The 23316-nt window shown below is 37.9% G+C and overlaps 1 protein-coding gene across 2 annotated transcripts; it reads left to right on the top strand.

Moving 5' to 3' along the window:
* Positions 1–5761: 5761 nt before the first annotated feature.
* On the top strand, positions 5762–22052 carry HTATSF1 (HIV-1 Tat specific factor 1). 2 transcript variants are annotated; one of them, XM_036305080.1, is made up of 10 exons: positions 5762–5881; positions 6109–6334; positions 9620–9800; positions 11167–11214; positions 11915–12069; positions 13417–13580; positions 15193–15292; positions 18033–18122; positions 19018–19155; positions 19942–21036. In XM_036305080.1, exons 2-10 carry the CDS (start codon positions 6164–6166, stop codon positions 21034–21036), a joined length of 2142 nt encoding a protein of 713 aa, XP_036160973.1. In that variant the 5' UTR covers positions 5762–5881; positions 6109–6163. The 2 variants fall into 2 exon arrangements, with proteins under 2 accessions (XP_036160973.1, XP_036160972.1); XM_036305079.1 differs by having other exon boundaries at positions 5771–5941; positions 19942–22052.
* Positions 22053–23316: the final 1264 nt, after the last annotated feature.

The raw sequence follows: 23316 nt of genomic DNA, 5'->3' as shown, positions 1-23316 counted from the left end.
ACTTAATCTCTGCCCTTGGAAATCAGATGTAAGGTTCTGGTTTCCTACCCTCTGCTCCTACTTGCTATAAACTTGTTAATCATTTTTAGTTCAAACAACTGTTGACAGTAGACATCAGATTTAGGTTTGTGATTTCAGAGAACGTTTTCTGGGGGTAATTTAAAGCATATGTTTTTGATTTTCAGGTGTGCTTTTGAGCTTTCTTTAAATGGCTTGTGTATTGTTAACTTTTGGATAATGTGGCTTAAAATGGGATATATATTACCACTAGACTTTACATTTCTGTAAAACTGGTTTACTTAAGTGAGGGTGCCAATATTGTATTAGTATTGCTTTAAGTTGGACATTGTAATAAGTGGGGAAAAACAAATAAATATTAAAGTTTCAAATAACTTTGTGTAATTTTCTGTTCTAAAAACAATACTTCTGACTCTAATCGGTTTGGGTCAGTGGACAGAGCGTCAGCCTGCGGACTAAAAGGTCCCAGGTTTGATTCTGATCAAGGGCCTGTACCTTGGTTGCAGGCACATCCCCAGTAGGAGGTGTGCAGGAAACAGCTGATGGATGTTTCTCTCTCATCGATGTTTCTAACTCTCTATCCCTCTCTCTTCCTCTCTGTAAAAAATCAATAAAATATATTTTAAAAATAATAAAAACAATACTTCTGACAGAATATAACTGAGAACACACTTTAATCCCAAAATTTAAGTTATTTTCAAGTCACAAAACTCCCAAATATTTTACTGTTTTCCTCACTCTGGGTAAAAATTACATCTTTACTCTCCTAAGTACAACATTTTAGAAATAACTTGATATAGGTACCAGATAACAAAAGCCGAGAGAGCGCCTTTTAGCAGTTGATAAAACTAGAGCTCAAAGAACTTTCGTTTTCTTCATTTTAAGTAACCCCAATGTGACTTAGGGATCTGATATAAAATACTTCCCTAGTTTAATAGGGCATCAGTCTCCCTTCCAGAGTTAAAGAATTGGGATTAAAATTTTTGGTGCTTTTTTTGTTGCTTTTTAGGGGGTGATTTTTTAAAAAAACATATTATCCTTGTCAGAGCTAACCTTACAAGTAGGCTCCAATATCTACATTGTCTTTCACACTACCTATTGTGGTGCCAGAAAGTTATGATGGAAGATTTCATTTCTTTGGAGAGGGTCCGAAATGGGGGGAGAGATGGGACACATGAAAAACAAATTTTATATACTTCTCAGTTTTGCTCAGGGTCTGCCCTGACCACGACTAGGAATAATGGACCAGTGGGGGGGGGGGGGCAATGGGGAGATAAGGACACATATGTAATCAATAAAGAAAAAAAAAGAATAATGGACCATAATAATATGCTCTAATGCAGGAAAACAAAGGCACAGGCTTAGGTATAACCAAAATGTTCAGTGAGTAACTGTTTATCAATGAAGTTGAAAGTGTCACAAGACATTTAAGATGGTATATCTACTAAAAATAGCAAATTTGGGTTTAAGAATTTCCATAGTTATAACCACTTTAAATCAGGGATCCAAAAATCGCTTGTCAAAAAGAGTTACTTATTTCCACTAAGTTTTGAGATTATAGGAAGCGGGGACAGAAAAATACCCAAATAGAGTTAGCTTGAAAAGGCAATTAAAATAAATCTCATTTGGTGTAGTTCAGTAATTTTCCAGAAAAAGTTTCTAGCCCAGGTAGGTGACTTCTCTGGCCAAGCATTTTCTGCTTTTGTAGGTTAATGTATTTTTTACCTACCAAGAAGGTCGTGGCCTGTCAGACCAGGAGTACAGCACAGATCACCACTTACAGAGGTCAAAGACAGGAGAATGAAGATATTCAGAAATAAGCCAGTTGTCTGGGTTCCAAGACAGGTTCAGTTTCCTGCGTTCGGCAGCCACTCATGTGGCCCATCTCTATTCTGGTCCTGGAGTTTCAAGAGCTATCCTCTATCTTTATAATAATGAGTCCCCTTTTTGCTTGTTATCTTGAGCATTTCTGTGACTTGTGAAAAATCTTTAAAAAGACAGGTTACCAAGACAGAGATGCTTCCAGATTACCTTGGTTACTAGGGAGTTAATTCTACGAATACATAGGGAAATAAGAACAAAGAAAAACCAGGCCTGATACAGACAATAGCATTGTTTAAAAAATAACTGTCAGGTCTCATGGTCAAATAGAATACCATTTAGGTACAAGTGTGCTTAGCTTCCAACTCCACTATTACAGTGACTCAGTGACCCTCTCTCACTGTGTCAGCTACTCCTCTCATCTCTGGGAAACTGTACAGCAGGCCTCTGTTCTGCTTATTACAATTCCTATATAAGCCTCCCTGCTTCTGTGCTACTTGGACCATGTCACTGTCTGTTCCCGACTCATTCCTCTCACTGAGAGAGGCTTTTATTGGCTCAGTTCATCAAATTGTCTAGAATGCAGGGCTACCCTGCCAAGTCACTTCACAGGCCTCTGGATAGCCTTTGGGCTAGGGTGGCTGGGTCACATGGGACATAGGCATAAGGAACCTTTGTGACCACCTACTCAGAGGAGCCTGTGGATACATGCAGTAGGGCTATGTAGCATATTATCACCTATGCCAGTGATGGCGAACCTTTTGAGCTCGGCGTGTCAGCATTTTGAAAAACCCTAACTTAACTCTGGTGCCGTGTCACATATAGAAATTTTTTGATATTTGCAACCATAGTAAAACAAAGACTTATATTTTTGATATTTATTTTATATATTTAAATGCCATTTAACAAAGAAAAATCAACCAGAAAAATTAGTTTGCGTGTCACCTCTGACACGCGTGTCATAGGTTCGCCATCACTGATATGCTATCAACTCACCCAGGAATGAAAAGTATTCCATAACACATTGCTGAAAACAGCTGTATACTATTTTTGGATCCAGGAACAAATATTTAGCGATGCTTAAATGAGCCTAACACAACTCACGTTATCTATATTATAAAACTGCATGCAAGTTCAGTTCTCTAATAGTTCCTAACACAAGAACTTCATTAAAAAATGTAATTGAAACAACACACCAAAAACCCAAGATATGATTTAAAAATTATTGTTATGGTAGAAACCATATTCACACAGCTAGTAATTGGGGAGTCAGGACGTTTAGAAGCAAAGAAATAGAAATTATTTCTTTTGGGACACTTTTCCCCACCCTCAACTTTATGTTTACACATAATGGGTTCATTATATCTAAAATAATTAATAAATAATTTTAAATGGCTGATTTAATTTTGGTGTGACAAATATTGATAAGTATGATCCACATAAACAAAAATTCTTAGAGATCTTCAATAATTTTTGCATGTAAAGGGGTTCTGAGATTTAAAAATTTGAGAACTGCTGTTGGCCAGCTTCCAGTATTTCCACCCTATCATTTCCCAACCACCATGAATGTGTATCCCCTGAGCTGTACCTGTGTTGTTGAAGGTTGAGTCGCCAAAGCATAATACAGTGCCTGGCACTTAGCACAAACTCAATAAATATCCACCCAACTAAAAGTTATACACTTCATTTTCAGCGACATGTGTAATTTCTAGAAAAAACAAGTTGTTTTGGTGAGAAACATTCTGTGTCTTTCTCAAAGAAAGACAAGAACCATGAAGTTAGTTGGCCAGTATAGCTGGGGTTTATACTTGGATGTTTATGTTTCAGGATTGGAGCTTGAGCACCTCCGAATCAAGAAAGCCCACTGCATGGGAGAACATATTTGCCAATGTTATCAACAATAAGAGTTTAATCTCCAGCATTTACAGGGAACTCATACAACTTAACAAAAGGAAGATAAACAACCCAATCAAAAAATAAGCAACGAACCTAAATAGACACCTTTTGAAAGAGGACATAAGGAAGGCCAGGAGACATATGAAAACATGCTCAGCCCTGACTCGTTTGGCTCAGTGGATAGAGCATGGGCCTGTGGACTCGAGGGTCCCAGGTTTGATTCCAGTCAAGGGCATGTACCTTGGTTGCAGGCACATCTCCAGTAGGGGGTGTGCAGGAGGCAGCTGATAGATCAGTGATGGCGAAACTCTGACACACGTGTCAGAGGTGACACGCGAACTCATTTTTTTGGTTGATTTTTCTTTGTTAAATGGCATTTAAATATATAAAATAAATATCAAATATATAAGTCTTTGTTTTACTAAGGTTGCAAATATCAAAAAATTTCTATATGTGACACAGCACCAGAGTTAAGTTAGGGTTTTTCAAAATGCTGACACGCCGAGCTCAAAAGGTTCGCCATCACTGTGATAGATGTTTCTCTCTCATTGATGTTTCTAACTCTCTATCTCTCTCCCTTCCTCTCTGTAAAAAAATCAATTATATATATATATATATATGAAGAAAACATGCTCAAAGTCACTAATCATCCGAGAAATGCAAATCAAAACTGCAATGCAGTACCATCTCACACCTGCCAGAATGGCTATCATCAACCAATCAACAAAGGACAAGTGCTGGAGAGGATGCGGATAAAAAGGACCCCTTCTGCACTGCTGGTGGGAATGCAGACTGGTGCAGCCACTGTGGAGAACAGTATGGAGTTTCCTCAAAAAACTAAAAATGGAACTCCCATTTGACCCAGTGATCCCACTTCTAGGAATATATCCCAAGAAACTAGAAACACCAATCAGAAAGGATATATGCACCCCTATGTTCATAGCAGCACAATTCACTACAGCTAAGATTTGAAAACAGCCTAGGTGCCCATCAGCAGATGAGTGGATTAGAAAACTGTGGTACATCTACACGATGGAACACTACACTGCTGTAAAAAAGAAGGAATTCTTACCATTTACAACAGCATGAATGGAACTGGAGAGCATTATGCTAAGTGAAATAAGCCAGTCAATGAAGGAAAAATACCACATGATCTCACTCATTTGTGGATTATAATGAACAACATAAACTGATGAACAAAAACAGATCCAGAGACAGAGAAGCATCAATCAGATGCTCAAACCTCAGAGGGAAGGTAAGGGAGGGTGGGGGTAAGGAGGAGAGATCAACCAAAGGACTTGTATGCATGCATATAAGCCTAACCAATGGACACAGACGGGGGGGGGGGGGGGGGGGGGCATGAGCGGGGGATGGGGGACCATGGGGGGGGAGGGGGGTAAAGATACATGTAATACCTTAATCAAAGAAAAAAAAAATTTTTTTTAAAGAGGCAAGCTGCCCTCCCTCCCTTTCCCCAGTCTATCGTCAACCTGAGTAAAGTACCAAAAAAATAAAGCAGGGGGCTGAGGCTTGGAAAAGGTTTATGTTTCCACCTATCGCTCCTTCGTTCACTCCCTCATTCACCACGCATTATATATCAGACTCCATGCTAAGAGCTTAGGCTACCAAGATGCACCAGAACCGATGCCTATCCTAGGGAATTAGAAAGAAACTAGTAAAAGACACGTTTCCCACGCGGAGGAGGGGCCTTTGGGCGAATGCGGCGCAGCAGTTTCTCAGCAATACAATCCATTTCAGTAGGTCCCAAGCACCGCCCCCAAAATGGCGGCGCTCCGACATCCGTCCGCCGGGGGCAACTATTCCCGTGCTTTCGGGCTGCCGCCCCGGCCTGGCCCAGCCCTGCCTGTCGCGGGACCTAAAAACTAAATATTCCCGCACCCCTCGCCCGCCCAAGGCGGTCCGCGTGGGCACCTGCGCGTGGCAGCCGCGCGCGCCCCCTAGCGTCCCGCCCTTTGGGTCCCGCCCCCAGGCCTGCGTCGACGCTCCTTGACGTCAACGTGGGCGTGTCGGCGCGATCCGCAGCGTCTCGACGTGCCAACGATGGCGACTGCGTCAGTGTGAGCGGGCCTCAGTTCTCAAGTCCGTTCCCGACGTTGCCTCAGGAACTGCAGTCTTTTCAGACCCAGTAGGCGGTGGCGCGCGCCCGGGGGTGGTAGCTGCTCGGAGACCCGGGGAAGCGAGCCAGGTGGGCGGCGGCACAGCCGGGCGCGCGCGGCGGCCGGGCGGTGGCGGGGGAGCGGTGTGGCCGCTGTGTGGCGAGACCTCCCGGGGGCTGCTGGGGCGCTGCGGGGAGGCGCGCCGGGAGGGGAGGGCCGAGCTTGGCAGACCTCATTTTCTTTATTCCCCCCCTAGTCTCATCTCGGCCTTTGAGCTCCTCTGGACTGTTCTCCTGGGCTAAGTCGGCAACATGAGCCGCAACAACTTGGATGGGAAAGACGACTTTGACGAGCAGTTGCGATTGCAAAAATTGTACGGAGACACCCAGAAAGGTCCAGGTAGAGAAAACAATTCTTTCGGGCAGCAGCCGGATGACACTCCCTACGAATGGGACCTGGATAAGAAGGCTTGGTTCCCCAAGGTAAGTGTGTGTTGCCGGTGCCTCTGCAGAGCAGGCCGCTCATTTTCTTTTCGAGGTCTTGAGGTAGAGCCCCCATTAGTAGTGGCCTTTCTTTTTGTTCTGTTGTTGCGGAACCAGTGTGTAAAGGAAGGGAAATCTTTAGGGAGATGTCGTAAATGTAATTTAATTCTTGTCTTTTTTTTCTATGCCTTAATAATTTTATCTGTGAAGGTCGTAGTTGGGTATTACATTGGTGACTGCTTTTTATTGCAAAGAGGAAAAACACTAAGAACAAACTTGGTAGCTGTTACTCTCAGGGAGCCAACCTCACTTATCCTGGGAATTCAGGTGTTTAGCTTATATACTGTGTGCAAAATGCAGCTTCTTGATTTTTTTTTTAACCTAGCCATTTATATAGCATTACTGATTGAATTTTGCACCTCTACTTTCCTATTAAGTTTTGTCCCTAAACACATGCTTGAACCAAATAACCACAGGAATATGACTAGAGGTGCACAAAATACAAATGGAAAAGATATGTGTATATTTATTTAGAGTATTTGGAAATTATTAAGCATTTTACTTCAGCTTAATTTCAGTAAAGTAACTGGTGTTAGACTTGGTTCTTATAAACTTCTCTGTAAAAGTATCCCGTTAACCAGAATCTCATATGGTTGGGGAAAAGGATACCAATAGCACACTAATTGACTTGGAAGCCTGAAATAACAAACCATGTCTCCATTGTGTAACTTTAAAAATTATTCAACTTCTTTCTTTCCCATTTTGTGTTTGTGTATGTTCCAATCCCTTCAGATTGTTAAATGTACTAGTTGATTCTTGAACAACCAGGGTTTGAACTGAATCCACTTAGACACAAATTTTTCATCACCTTGTAAACAGTTCACATAAACTTACGGTATCAGTAAATGTAGTACAGTACTGTAAATGTATTTTCTCTTTCTTATTCCTTTTCTGCAGCTTTAAGAATACAGCATACACCCTGGCCAGTGTGGCTCAGATGGTTGGGCATCATCCCGTGCACTGAAGGGTTGCCACTTCCATTCCCAGTCAGGGCACATGCCTAGGCTGTGGGCTCAATCCTGGGTAGGGGGTGTGCCGTAGGCAGCCAATCGATACCTCCCTCTCAAATTGCTGTTTCTCTTTCTCCCTCTCCTTTCCTTTCTCTCTAAAAATCAGTTTAAGCCCTAACCGGTTTGGCTTAGTGGATAGAGCTTCGGTCTGCGGACTGAAGGGTCCCAGGTTCGATTCCGGTCAAGGGCATGTACCTTGTTTTCGGGCACATTTCCAGTAGGGGGTGTGCAGGAGGCAGCTGGTCGATGTTTCTCTCTCATTGATGTTTCTAACTCTCTATCCTTCCTCCCTGTAAAAAATCAATAAAATATATATTAAAAAATAAAATAAAAATCAATTTAAAAAAAGAATGCAGTATACAATATACAGGGTGTCCCAAAAATGTATACACTTTGAATGATTATAAAGTCATTGTTTATTAACATATAGTTCATTTTTAAATTTTAAAAGAATCAACAGAATGGAATAATTTTTTCATCAATGCCTGTTTTCAAACTGGCCCAGGCACTGCTTATAATGCCAAGCAATGGAATTGCAAATAAGAATCATTTCGTTTGGTATTTGTATGCCTTCAATTTGTCGACTATTGCCAATTTTGTACTATAAACATTATCTTTTATATTAATAAAAGTTTAGTGGCACTTTAGGATAAATTTTCTGTATTCAAAGCTTAGTCTGGCTTCACCCATTATTTCAAATTAGTTAAACCTGAAAAGTTGTAGAGTTCTTGGAGAGTCAAAAGTTATATGTAAATTTTCTACTGAGTAAGGTGTTGATGTCCCTAACTCCTGTGTTGTTCAAGGGTCAACTATATTTCACTCTTGTACTGGCAGTGCCAGACCTAGCGCAGATTTGGTTTCTTTAGCCTTCTCAGTTCTTTTAACAATAGTCTGACAATTAGATTAACTTTTATGCCATGGAAGCCCATATCTATTCAAACTTTGAGTTAAAATGTTTCCCATTCCTATGTGGTATAAAGACATAACTACATTTCTTGCATTGTGAAATTGTGCTTTCCCCCCCCCCCTGAAAGCCAGGATAGATGTAAGTTGGATTAGTTCTTAGTTTTTTTTACAGTAAATGATAAAGTGATTTAATTCATTATAACATTAAAACAAGCATTTAGATTTACTGTTGTTAGCCCTTTTCTTTAAACACCAAATAAAAATTCTGTTCTGTTCTCTTTGCTTACAGATATATAAACATTTAGTGTACATATACTTTGTACATCTATATAGTTAAAGAAAAATTAATTCTGGCCTGACCAGTGTGGCTCAGTGTTTGAGCATGGACCATGAACCAGGAGGTTGCTGGTTAGATTCCCACTCAGGGCACATGCCCGGGTTTCAGGCTCGATCCCCCACTGGGCATGCAGGAGACAGCCAATCATTGATTCTCTTTCATCATTGATGTTTCTTTCATCATTGATGTTTCTAACTTTCCCTCTCCCTTCTCTCTGAAATAAATAAATACACAAAATACGAATTTGTTGCTATTGGTTTTTATCCTATTTTATTATCTGGTACTTCCTTTGTTATATGTTCTCATAGCCTTGCTTAAGTAGACTGTGGAGAGGTAGTAATTTATAAATGAAACAACAAGGAAGGTGTCAACATCATTTAAAATAACAGTAATATCTCAGACTTTTGTGTTGGTAATCCAAGTTCCCATGTCTTATTTCTTATCATACACAGTTTTCTATATACAGGGTGGGGCAAAAGCAGGTGTACAGTTGTGAGCATGCGAAACAGAGTTTATTCTTATATTATTATTTATTAATTAATGTATTATCACCCGGCGTGGCCCAGTTGGTTGAGCATCATCTCATGCACCAGGAGGTAGCTGGTTCCATTCCTAAGCAGGGCACATGCCCAGGTTATGGGTTCGATCCGTGTAGGAGGCAGCCAATTAATGTTTCTCTCTCATTGATGTTTCTCTCTCCCTCTCCCTCTTCCTCTCTCTGGAATCAATAAAAACATATTTAAAAAATGATATTTAGTTGATGTATTATTTTCCATACAAACAATTGTAAACCTACATTTGCCCCACCCGTAAGGTGACGGTTCTTGCATTTACACTTTATTACTACAACACTTTTATGTTAAGTTGTATAACTGAATATGCTGTAATTTAACACAGTGTAAACTTTTTACAGGAGAAAATAATTTTTTAATTTGTGTGTGTGTGTGTGTTTGTGTTGAATTTCTTGTTCAGATCACTGAAGATTTCATTGCTACATATCAGGCCAATTATGGCTTTTCTAATGATGGTGCATCTAGCTCTACTGCAAATGTACAAGATGTTAATGCTAGGCCTGCAGAAGAACCTCCACAAAGAAAAAACCCTGAACCCACTGATCCCAAAAAGAGAGGAGAAAAGAGAAAGGCTGAATCAGGCAAGTGGATTTAGCTTGCAAAACATGAGTGTGAAAATTAAAAATGTGAGTGTGTGTGTATATAGTTACTTTTTGGAGAATTATAATGGCTCTGAAGGAATCATTGCGATGGGTTTTTAAAAATTATTATTTGGGTTCATATATTGGCTCTCACACTAATTTATGGGCATGGAATGAGTTGTTTCAATTCTATTCCTCAGTTGCTTCCTTTGCAAAATAGAGCTACTATTACAGGATTATCAAAAGTTCTGTTTGTAAGGTTATTTTTTACAGTTTTTGAGTTTAATTAAATTGAACTTAAGCCAGTTTTGCTTCAGCTTAGCCATGTCTAACACAGTAGATTGGAGTCAGAAGCAATTTAATGTGAAGGTCTAAAGTCAATGCAAGGGTGGTTTTTTTTAAGGAAGCATCAGAATCATAGTAAAGATTTGGAAGCAGCCCAAGTGCCCTTCAGTAGGTGAGTGGATATAAAAGCTGTGGTACATTTACACAGTGAAATACTTCTCACTGTAAAAATAAAAGGAAATCTTATCTTTTGAGACAGCATGGATGGACCTAGAAAGTATTATGCTAAGTGAAATAAACCAGTCAGAGAAAGACAAATACCATATGATTTCACTTATATGTGAAACAAAATTAACTAACAAAGCAAAGTAGAAACAGACTCATAGACACAGAGAGCAGATTGACAGCTGCCAGAGGGGAGGTGGATTTGGGGGCTGGGTGAAAAAGTGAAGGGATTAAGAAAAACACTGGCTGGTGTGGCTCAATTGATTGAGTATTGTCCCTTGCACCAAAAGGTCGCTGGTTCAATTCCCAGTCAGGCACGCCCAGGTTGTGGGTTTGGTCCCCATCAGGGTGCGTATGGGAGGCAACTTACTGTGTTTTCTCTCTCTCCTTTCCTCTCTAAAATCAATTAAAAAAATACCTCATAGACACAGACAACAGTATGGTGATTACCAGAGGGAACCCGGGGGATGGGAGGAGAGAGAAGAGGGTAAAAGAGATAATTGTTGAGGAGACTTGAGTTTGGGTGGTGAACACACAATACAATATAGAGATGATACATTATAGAATTGTACACCTGAAACTCATAATTTTATTAACCAATGTCACCCCAATACAATACAATTTTAAAAATATATAAATAACTCTCTTTTTTTAGACAGAGTTCTGAAACTGATTATCTGTCAGAAGAGCCATATACATTGAAAGCTGGACAGTAGTTTGAATTTGTCTTGTTCTCGGGGTAAAAAAAAAAAAAAAACTTCCTGGAAGTTTTGAGAAACTGCCACACTGCCAAGATTTTATAATGTGACTTTTACCTTTTCTTGCATGCGTTTTATTTATTCATTTTTATTTTTAGGGTGGTTTCATGTTGAAGAAGACAGAAATACAAATGTATATGTGTCTGGTATGTATACCTTTTTATTTTTATTTATTTTTATTTATTTTTATTTTATTTTATTTTATTTTTTTTTATATTTTATTGATTTCTTACAGAGAGAAAGGGAGAGAGAGAGAGAGAGTTAGAAACATCAATGAGAGAGAAACATCGACCAGCTGCCTCCCGCACACCTCCTACTGGGGATGTGAGCAACCCAGGTACATGCCCTTGACCGGAATCGAACCTGGGACCTTTCAGTCCGCAGGCTGACGCTCTATCCACTGAGCCAAACCGGTTTCGGCCGTATACCTTTTTAAACAGCTTTAGAATAGAAAATATTTGATTTTTATGTTTTTCACAAAGTCATGTTTAGTTTTCCGTTTCTCTGAAGCCTGTTTCTTATGATTTTGCCATTTTTGTTCAGTTGTTTGCATTAGTGAGGAATATGTTTGTTTATTACAAAACTAAGAAAAATTAAGTGTATGTAACTTTGCATGCATGCCATCCTTTTTGTCTGCTTTAGGTTACTTGTGGCAGTTTGTCCCTTCAGATTCATTGAAACATGAAATTTCCTCAATTCTATATATGTGAGATTTTTACATACGTTTAGAAATTCAAAATTGTGCTCATCTAAGTTATAGCTTTCTAATTGGTAGAATGCTAAATAACCCTTACCTTTATTTAGATGCCTTTATAAATTAAAAATTTTTTTCCCTAATGTTGATAGGTTTGCCTCCAGACATTACACTGGATGAATTTATACAGCTCATGTCCAAGTTTGGCATTATTATGAGAGATCCTCAAACAGAAGAATTTAAGGTCAAGCTCTACAAAGATAATCAAGGAAATCTTAAAGGAGATGGGCTTTGCTGTTATTTGAAGGTTAGTTATGTGGTCAGATAAGTTTCTTTTCCATTTTTAAATCAGGAACCAGGGCTATAATTTTATATCGATGATTACTAAGATGGAGAACTATTCAAAACAGGACATGAAGAAAACTGAAATTTCAGATTGTGCCTGTGTGTAATTGGTAAGATTATTCACTTGTTCATCAGGTCAAAGTAAGTTATATGACCAAAGTGCTTTTGTCTTAAAAAGAATTCTCACTGCAAAGAGCTCTTTCAGAGTGTATGCATATAATCAATTCAGAACACATTTTCAAAGTCCACAAGGAAGAAAAAGCCAGTAATATTTTTTATTTGCCTATTTGAATGAATTAGACCAAGGATCAGCAAACTCCAGCCCACTGCCTGATGTTGTTAATAAATTTTTTATTATTAAAATGGCTGCATTCATTCATTTACGAATTTGTGTCTACTTACATATTTGAACAGCAGAGTCGAATGGTTGCAGCACAAACCATGTGGCCCACAAAGTCTAAAATATTCATTAATTGGCTTTTTACAAAATAAGTTTTCTGACCCCTGAGTTAGACAACAAAGGAGCTGATAGCTTATGCTTACTACTACAGAATATCTTTTTATTGGGAGAGTATGGTGTTATTGGTAGAACTCTATCCATGGTGTCATAAATTGCATAGGGAAAACTCCGTGTTAAAGGCATTCATCATTTCTAGAACACCTATCATCTTAGAAGCAAGTGCTACTCATTATTGCAGGATATAAAAGAAATGGGCATGATGATGACATACACATATGTCAAAGAACTTGGAAATAATTACAAAGTAAAATCAAAGTGATAAAAAACAACAGTACCAACACCATGGGTATGTTGTGAGTATACAGCATATCAATGAAATTAGAAGGTGGTAGGATTAAGCTGACATCTTTTTGGGAATCCCTTATAATTTTAAAACTGGCATGCACCTTAGAAATCACACAAGTTCATTTGACTTATTCTCTAGTTGAAAAATCGAGATGCCAAGAAACAAAACTACTTCAATAATGATATTAATTTATTGAGCAAGTACCATATGCCAATCACCATCCTTTATGTGTATTCCATTTAATTTTGTCAAGAACCTATGATGAAGGCATTACTATTCCCATTTTACAGATGAAAAAACAGGTTAGGAATCTTGAATAACTTGCCCAAGTTCACATGGCTGGTTGGAGGTAGCTATATCTTGAATGCAGGTTCCCAAACTGGGTAGTTATGCTTAAATTATTATTGCATATATAGTCATCATTCATCTAAAAATAAACAACAACTGAAGTTTTATTTCAGTGTGTACCTTACTGACTGTGTCTTGTTTTTCCCTTTATAAAGAGGGAATCTGTGGATCTTGCATTAAAACTTTTGGATGAAGATGAAATTAGAGGCTACAGATTACATGTCGAGGTGGCAAAGTTTCAACTGAAGGGAGAATATGATGCTTCTAAGAAGAAGAAGAAATGCAGGGATTACAAGAAAAAGCTATCTCAGCAACAAAAGTTTGTGTTCTTTTCTTCTTTGAAAGATTTTTATAAATATCCTAGAGTATTCTTTTGGTAATAGCCACCTAGTTTTGTTCATATAGAACATCTCCTAAATATACCTACAAATTATTTTTAAAGAACCTTCATCCGGAACCTTCAGTAATCTGTACCACAGGATGATTTGGCAGCAGTGGTGTTTTTCATTTTCTGGGGTGTTCATTGGTAATACAACAAGAACTTAAATGAGATAACAAAGCTATCTCTTCGGAAGTTGTTGAACATCAGATTAAACAAGATAGTTTAGGCCTGTATATCAGTCATTAGTTCATTTTCAATGTGTATTGAAATCAGCTACAACAGGAGCTAAATTTTTACATACAGGCTTGTATTAGAAATTTGAAATGATAGGTTTTATCATTGTATTTATAATGTATTACATATACTAGCATATGCATAATGCCATCAAGTTTCTGTTAACCCATTTGTTTAATATGTGTTTTGAAATATACTAGTTTTAAGAAATTAGCCAAAGTGATAAGTACCTTTTTCACAGTGAGTTCTGATAACACTTTTATAAATGATTATGAAAGCATTTAGGTGATTTTCTACAGTTTTTTACAGGAATAGTTAAAACAGATACCTACAATTTTTATAAACAGTAAAATTTAAGATTATAACAAAGAATGAGTAGTTTTACATATTTCAGTGCAGTTTGTCATAATCATAAAAGTACCTAAAAACCAGTACAATTTGAACACATTTTTTGGCCTGAGTATATCTTCTTAGATAATCATACATAGTGAATAATTCGAACTTTTTCAGGAATGTCATTGGAATATTTGTAACCAGACAGCAGTTCTGAAAAAAAAGCAGGGTGGGGCAAAAAATAGGTTTTCAGTTATGAGTATGCAAAACACAGAGTTTATTCTTTTTTTTTTAAAATATATTTTATTGATTTTTTACAGAGAGGAAGGGAGAGAGATAGAGAGTTAGAAACATCGATGAGAGAGAAACATCGATCAGCTGCCTCCTGCACATCTCCTACTGGGGATATGCCTGCAACCCAGGTACATGCCCTTGACCGGAATCGAACCTGGGACCCTTCAGTCCGCAGGCTGACGCTCTATCCACTGAGCCAAACCGGTTTCGGCTATTCTTGTATTATTATTTATTAATGTATTATTTTCCATATGAACAACTGCAAACCTACTTTTTTTTAAAATATATTTTATTGATTTTTTACAGAGAGGAAGGGAGAGAGATAGAGAGTTAGAAACATCGATGAGAGAGAAGCATCGATCAGCTGCCTCCTGCACACCCCCTATTGGAGATGTGCCCGCAACCAAGGTACATGCCTTTGACCGGAATTGAACCTGGGACCTTTCAGTCCGCAGGCTGAGGCTCTATCCACTGAGCCAAACCGGTTTCGGCTGCAAACCTACTTTTACCCCACCCTGTATATTCTGGGGATTTCAGATATTGGGTCCATCTTTCACCTGCCTGTTATTTTTATTCCAGAAAGTTCTCTGAATAGAACTGTGACTAAAATATACATTGTTGTTCTGGAATCAAATAATCATCATTTTTAAATAACCAATAAAGGATTATTTCTACTTTGTGTCATTAGGCAATTGGATTGGAGACCTGAGAGAAAGGATGGGTCAATCCGAATGCGCCATGAACGAGTTGTCATCATCAAAAATATGTTTCATCCTATGGATTTTGAGGTAGGGTACAATATTCTTACTGATTAAAACGTTGATATGCCTTCTTTTAAGGGAGCCCAAGCTTGCCTCCCCCCATCTTTCTCATGTTACATCCTGCACATTTATGTAGTCCTCAAGATAGAAAAACGTAGCCAAGCATCAGTCAAACTTTTCAGATTTTCTCATGGTTAGCTCAGTGTTTCTTTAATTGTATCATAGCTAAGACTGTTTAATGCCCATACTGTGGCCCCAAATGGCAGCTACTTGGTATGGGAAATTACAAAAAATATAATAATTAAAAGATTTATGGGAGCTCCAAGTATGGGTTGATTTTGGTGGGGAGGACCAGTTTCACACTTGAAGTGAAAACTTCATTTTAGTACTAAAAATTTGGTCTTAGAACTCCTGAAGTTAATGAAATAAAGCCCCTGATGTTTTAATATTGGAGGTTGTTTTTCAGGACCTAGTTTTTACACAAGTCTTTGGTGGCTATTAGGAGGACTTTATAATATTAATGTCCATGTAAAATTCCAGGAACAGCAAATAAAGGAAGAGCTACTAGAGAGGTTTTTTTTTAAATACATTTTTACTGATTTCAGAAAGGAAGGGAGATGGAGAAATAGAAACATCAGTGATAAGAGAGAATCATCAATTGCCTGCCCCCTGCACACCTTCTACTAGGTATCGAACCCACAACCCAGGCATGTGCCCTTGACCTGAATTGAAACTGGGAGCCTTCAGTCCACAGGTCAATGCTCTATCCACTGAGCCAAATCAGCTAGGGCCTAGGGAGTTTTAAGGAATGTTAATTGCCATCAGGGTACCTTCATATTGCATTCTGCCTCTTGTTCTTATCTCTGTCTTTTGGCATAGACCAGTGGAATTATTTGTGGAAGAACAAGTCTTTACTATTTTCCTAGATTCTTGCACGTAAGAAAAAAATGTTCATAATGTAAAATTCCAGGTTTACGAATGATCTAGTTGCAACCAAAGACCACTCTTGTTCCTTTTGTGCATTTAAACAGAATCAGAATGGAAATATCGTTTTCCCTTTAGATACTAAGGCCCCAGATTGGTCTTTGAGCTCTGTCCGGGTGAATCGTGATATGATAGGGTTTACTATGCACCTATGGAGTCTGTATCTTTTGAGATCGTTGGTGAGATACATGTGACCTATTTAAGTTTTTTTTATGTCTCTTCTGACTGAAATTCTGAAGAATCTTGAAATATAGCAGAGCTGCTTTAGACTTGCAGTGATAATGAAGTATGTTTAAAAAGTACACGTGTACACATGCACACTAAATACTTTTTGAAATGTAGTCCTTGTCAGGTAGGGCTTTAAAAGGAATGCATAGATGGATCATGATATCTAGTCTGCTAGGTACAACTCCAAAATTGACTACAATAAATCACATTTTACCCCCCCTGGTAATAATTGATTTTTTAAATTAGGATACCTAGAAACCGGTTTGGCTCAGTGGATAGAGCGTCGGCCTGCAGACTGAAAGGTCCCAGGTTCGATTCCGGTCGGGGTCATGTACCTGGGTTGTGGGCACATCCCCAATGGGAGATGTGCAGGAGGCAGCTGATCGATGTTTCTCTCTCATCGATGTTTCTAACTCTATCTCTCTCCCTTCCTCTCTGTAAAAAATCAATAAAATATATTTTAAAAAAAAATTAGGATACCTATTAGTATCTGACTTAAGGTCCTTGATTCATACATATTGCATACTCCTAACACTTGAACGTGAATATAAATGGAAACCTAACTCAAAGTATCTGGAAGCTCTGCAAGTAAGGAGTCTATTGTGTAATTACATTGTTTTTGTTTCTGCTTCTGCCTCCTGTCTTGCTCATTGAAACACCTTATTTGAGTCTAGCTATCACCCTGGCCAGATTTAGCTTTTCCTACCTTAGCAAATATTCTTTCCTCCAAAAGCCACATTTATTCTACCTTGACTCCTAGAAATTCCCTCCATTGGATATTTTTAAGGATAGAAGTTTCATGCTTATAAATTTTTGATTGTTTAAAAAAAAACACCCTTATTGGTTTAGTGTAAATTTTACTTTAGAGTTATAGAGCTTTATATTATACCCTTTGTTTCCTTCATCACATTTCATATTATCAGAAATAATTGAATCTCCTCTACTTGAATGTGTGCTCCATGAGAGCCAGGACTGTCTACCTTGTTTGTTTGCTGTTAATATTCCCTCTGTATAGAATTGTGCCTGGCACCACAATAGGCTCTCAATATATTAATAGGTCCTTGGTATTTATATGAAGAAAACGTACAGGAATGATTGAATGAAACCCCAGTTAATCACAAGACAGAATCTTTTCATTCCTGAATGGATAAAACATTTTCTCTTTAGCATCTTTGCACATAAAGGAAATTTTTCTTTTCATGTGCTTATACCACCTAGCTGGAAGGGCAGTAGTGGACTTCAGAGTTTACAGGTAGAGAAACCCTTGGTGCTGTCCTTGTTTGCCCACCTGCCTTGGTCTGGTTTGGTCTGCTGAACTTAATGAGAGCCTGTCAGTCAGCGGGACTACAGACAATCTTGTTTTTTATTCAGTGTCTCTGTGGGCCTGAACCTCAAATTATTTAGTGTAGACCTGTCCAATATAGTAGAATCTAGGCTCATGAAGTTTTTTTTTTAATTTCGTAGACTACAGACAAACATAAATAACTTAAAACCTTTTTTATTTGTTGGTATGTCAAAGCAGGACATTTAATTATCGGAATTTGTATTTTTTCAGGATGATCCATTGGTGCTAAATGAGATCAGAGAAGATCTTCGAGTAGAGTGTTCGAAGTTTGGACAAATTAGGAAGCTTCTTCTGTTTGATGTAAGTTCATGGCTCGGACAAATGATTTCTGGAACAATCATTCTTCCAGTTAAAAGTTATTACCAGTTGTCAGTATGCCCTAAATTTTACATTAATGTTCTTATATAGTAGGTCTTCCATCTAATGGTAGGCATCTGTTAGCAATAATTAGATGAACATGGATTGTAAGTCAATGCTTTGATAGATTTGGTACTCTGTGATTATTTCCCTTTATCATCACTCTAGAGTATATGATCAGGTAAAGAAAGTACAAGAAAAATATATGGTTCCCTATTTGCCCATATTTTCCCCTCTTGAATGATTCTCCTCCTCTATATTTGGAGAAAAACAATCAAGGAAAATATTCTCTTATATGTTTCCTCTTCTCACCCATTTTTTACTTCCTTAATTGGCACATTTATAACAAAATAGTCGCTATTTATTGATTGCGTACTTCAAGTTACTGTACGTGTTATCTCATTTAATCTTCAATCCTTTGAGGTAGGTAGGTGCTATTATACCCATTTTACAGATGAGGATGCTGAAAGTTTAGAGATTGAGCACCTTTCCCAAGATCATTCAGCTGCTAAATGGCGGAGCCAGGATTGAATCCCAGGGCTATTCAACTTCAGAGTCCACATTTAACAACTATGCTGCCTTGCCTGTCCTAGACAGTGTTGTTAGCAGAAACATTTCCAAGGACATCATGCTTGGTTCTTCCTAGAAAAGATTAAGTTGAAGAGGCAGCTAGCTATGTGTTACTGGCTAGGGTAAAAGGGAAGAAAGGCTTCATACATAGTATATTTTACTCAATTTATCAGAAAAAACAACTCCCACTTACCTACTTTGTCAAATGTGTATGTTTTATTTTGAATTTTCTCATTTATTCTTTTGTTTTCTTCCTTATTTTTTCTAGAGACACCCAGATGGTGTGGCCTCTGTGTCCTTCAGGGAACCAGAGGAAGCTGATTATTGTATTCAAACTCTGGATGGACGGTGGTTTGGTGGTCGTCAAATCACTGCCCAAGTATGGGATGGAACTACAGACTATCAGGTAAATTCTGCAACTATCAAGGGAACATAATTTGTTACCAACAAACACTGAACTAGCAGTCCTTCAGATAAGTTTTGGATTTGGTTTAATCTGTGTATTGTAATAGTAGTACTTTTATTATTTATCTATTTATTTTAAATCCTCACCCAAGGACATTTTTCCATTGATTTTTAGAGAGAGGGAAAGACAGAGAGGAATACCGATGTGAGAGAGAGATACATCGATTGGTTGCCTCATGCACAATCCCTGACCAGGGCCCAGGCTGGGGAGGAGCCTGCAACCAAAGTATGTGCCCTTGATGGGAATCGAACCCAGAACCCTTCGGTCCCCAGGCTTATGCTCTATCCACTGAGGCAAACCCGCTAGGTCTAATAGTAGTACTTTTAAATAATATTTTGCATTCAGAGCATAGAAAGAAAAATGTTCAACTTTTCAGTTTATAAGTCTGAAATTTGAGGCTTGCTAAGAATAGTGATAAGAAAAGAACATATTAATCAAAATGTTCCTCTTCCTTTCTGTGCTGTAAAGGCAGAGTTCAAATATTAACTTTTTAATTGATGAGACATTTCTGCAGTACTGTGGTGGGCATTTATTTAAATGATCTTAAGGTCAACTCTATAAATCAAGATGTAAAGTTTTGAGAACTGAAGATAGGGAATTGCTTTGATTTCCTAAGAAGCAATGACTTATAAAATCAGGATACTTTTGTCAATATTAGTAATGCTCAGAGATGTTAATACTTTTAGCCTAAAACTTATTTTAATGGAAATTTCCATTTATGCACAGGTGGAGGAGACCACAAGAGAAAGAGAGGAAAGGCTGAAAGGATGGGAGGCTTTCCTTGAGTCTCCCGAGGCCAGTAAAGGTCTTCGGCGTTCAAATTCCATCTGTGCTTCAGAAAGGGCAGGGCCTTCTAGAGTAAGGCATTTTTCAGAGTGCCCTAGCACATCTAAAATGAATGATGAAGAAGCTGAAACTCAAATGGAATTTGAAGAGCCTGTAGATGAAAAGAAGTTTGAAAAATCAGAAGATGGGGGAGAATTTGAAGAAGATATTGAAGAAAGTGGCCTCAAAAAAGAGGCTGAGAAACGCTACCCCCAGAAAGAATCTGAAGAAGGCTGCCCCCAAAAGGAGTTTGAAGAGGGTGGTCCTAAAAATGAGTCCAAAGTGAATGGCCCCGGAAGAGAATCCAAAAAGAAGCTACTCAAAAGTGATTTTGAAGAGAATGGCTTTAAAAAGGAGTCTGGAGAAGATCGCCCCAACAAGGAGTCTGAAGAAGCTGAGTCAGAAAGAGAAGCTGAAGAAGACTACTCTGGAAAGCTCTTTGAAGACAGCTCTGAAAAAGAATTTGAAGAAAATGACCTCAGAAAAGAATTTGATGAGAATGGCTCTGATGAGTTTAATGGAAGCTTTCTCGAAAAAGAGTTAGAAGAAAATGACTCTGAAAGATCACAATTTGATGATGACAGCTCTGAAAAAGTTATTGATGAGGAAGGCTCTGAGAGAGAGTTTGACGATGAAGAATCAGATGAAGACGGAGAAGAAGATACTTATGAAAAAGTTTTTGATGATGAGTCTGATGGAAAAGAGGCCAAAGAAGATGCAGATGAAAAGGGGCTTGAAGATGCTGATGAAAAGGAGGAAGATGATGATGCAGATGAGAAGATGTTTGAATATTCAGATGAAAAAAAAGGTGAAGAAGATGCAAAGGAGGATGAAAACATGCTCGAAGATGATGAGGATTCCTCTGAGAAATCTGATGATTCTGATGAGAAAGGGACTGTGTGTTGTATGAGGAATGTTCGGGGAAAAAGGGCCCAGTCCACATGCAGCAGCTTTATCCTCAGTAGTGGTGGTGGTGATGATGATGATGATATTTAATCCCTTAAACTTGCTTTTGAGGGAAATTCCTCCATCTACATTTTGCCTATGCTCCAGGGTAATTACTAGTAGTGTTAATAAACATTGCATAGTGATAGGATGCCATCAGATTAATGCATTTACTTTTGCATTGTTACCTGTACTTAATGATCTCAAATATATGTTAATTGGCTGTTCAGTTAAAACTTCATAGTATAATACAAGTAAACTGATTACTCATCCTTTGTCAGATTTGTTAAATGCATGCAGAATATTTTTTAAAGTATTCTGATTGAAGTTTGTGATATTCAAAAATAAAAATAAGTTGTCAATATGCAGAAACTGAAAATTGGACTTGCGTTAAGTTGCATTTTATGTTCTTGCTATTGCTTTATTCATACTTAAGGTTTTAGTTTAAGGATTTGAAAAATCCTATAAGAGTTTCCTTGCTTCCATCTTATATTACCACTTAGGTCCCCATTTCTCCTCTCTAAACCAGAACATGTTACTAAACTAATAATGTAAACAGCACTTTGGAGTTTTCCCCTGCCCAGTCCTAGCAAGTTATTTTTATTTGTTTTCCTTTCTACCCTCTTTCCATGAAAACTAACTCTTATATGTGCAAGAGTAAACTTCCTGAGGTCCATCCACAGCTTTCTTTACTGAAAATATAGGGAAGGGTATTAGAATTCTGCTCTGTACTGTTTGGCCCCTTTAGAAGTTGATTGGAGTTGTGGAACCTCTCCCCAAAAAAGTGCATGCACTACACAACTTTTTGTATATAGTTTTGGGAGGTTCATTGATCCCCTGGAGTTTAAGAATGTCTGTTATCGTTCATACTTAAATTTTGTGTGTGTTTTTGTTCTAGTATGGTGCCTAGTACTGTGCTAAATTGTGTAGTCCCAATAAAATGTTGGGTCTTTCTTGCTTATGCTTTCAAAGTTAGGTATTGACTCATTGACTTCTGATGTAGCATTAAGCACTTGTTCTCGTAAATTAGAAGTATTGAAATAAACTGCATTGATGTTTTTTCATTATACCGGCTGTAAGTGTAATCATTACCCCATTCAAATCGAAAAGAATTCTTGTGCTTGAAGCCAGCTTTCAGAGAAGATTTTAGTTGATGTCTGGGATTTCTTAAGATCTGCAGGATTTTCACCAGGGATAAATCAGTAAAAGAGGTAAAGAGTTAAATTGAAAGTTTGCAAACCAAAATAGGATTCCCTTTAAAGATAAGCCAGAAGCACCAAAACACAATTTTTTGGAAAATTGGTTTTCTAAGTGAAAGGAAAATAAAGCTTTATCTTCCATGTACAATAGGTGGGACACATAACTACAACTTGTAAAAGACCATTAGAAAGAGGCTGTTTTCATTCTGACATCCCTGCTCACTAATTTGGTTGGTATCAAAATATTCATGCTCTTTTCACATAGACACCTGGAAATGAAAGTTGCAAACACCTGTAATTGGTTAATAATTTATGAGGTGTTATTGATAAATTAAGTGTCAAGAAGCACACACAGAGTCACCTGTTTTCTAAGTAATCTATTTTTTTTTCTCCTGAAAATAAAGTTTATTGTGAGGCAACAATACATCCTCTTAACAAAAGAAAAGAAAAATAGAGGGTTGGATATTAAACACAGCAATGCTCAACAATTAACCCAGCATTTTCTAAATGTAAAGCTCCTTAAGGGTATATATATAAACTATATAAATATCAAATAATGTATTCAGCCCTGAATGTGTGAACCAGAAGTGTCTTCAGGGATGCCTTTGAAAAGCTTTTATGTCCTGCTCTCTGAGTCTAAAAGTACCTTCATAGAAACAAACTTGAAACTTTATTTTAGAAGATAAAAATATTACTGGTCTTGTCAGTATTAATGAAATATTTGAAATCATTGCTGCTTTCTACAAAACAACCTGATGGCAAAATTGGACTAATTTATTCCAAGGATCTCTGTTTTTCTTCTCAAGTACTGATAGCCCTGATCCATTTGTGCCACACTGCCTCTTCCTTTTTGGAGTGGAACCTGTTTGCCTTATGTAAATTACCTGTTGTTTCTGAGGCTTGGAAAAGGAAGGATTTAGCTAATTTTCTGCATACGCCTTTCTGAAATAACATGAATCTTATTTTTTAAAGTAAACCAACCTTTCAGTGTAATGCCCAGAAGCGCTGTTAAATTGTTTGAACAAAACCTGTGGCTTGGAGAACAGTAGAAGGCTTATCAACTTGCCCTTTGTGAATATTTGTGCATACATTGTTTTTTCTTTATTGGGCCTCTTTCAAATACAAACTGCAT

The sequence above is a fragment of the Myotis myotis genome, unplaced genomic scaffold (genome assembly GCF_014108235.1).
Source record: "Myotis myotis isolate mMyoMyo1 unplaced genomic scaffold, mMyoMyo1.p scaffold_m19_p_4, whole genome shotgun sequence".
Lineage (NCBI taxonomy): Eukaryota > Metazoa > Chordata > Mammalia > Chiroptera > Vespertilionidae > Myotis > Myotis myotis.
This window is presented reverse-complemented; position numbering and strand designations above follow the sequence as displayed.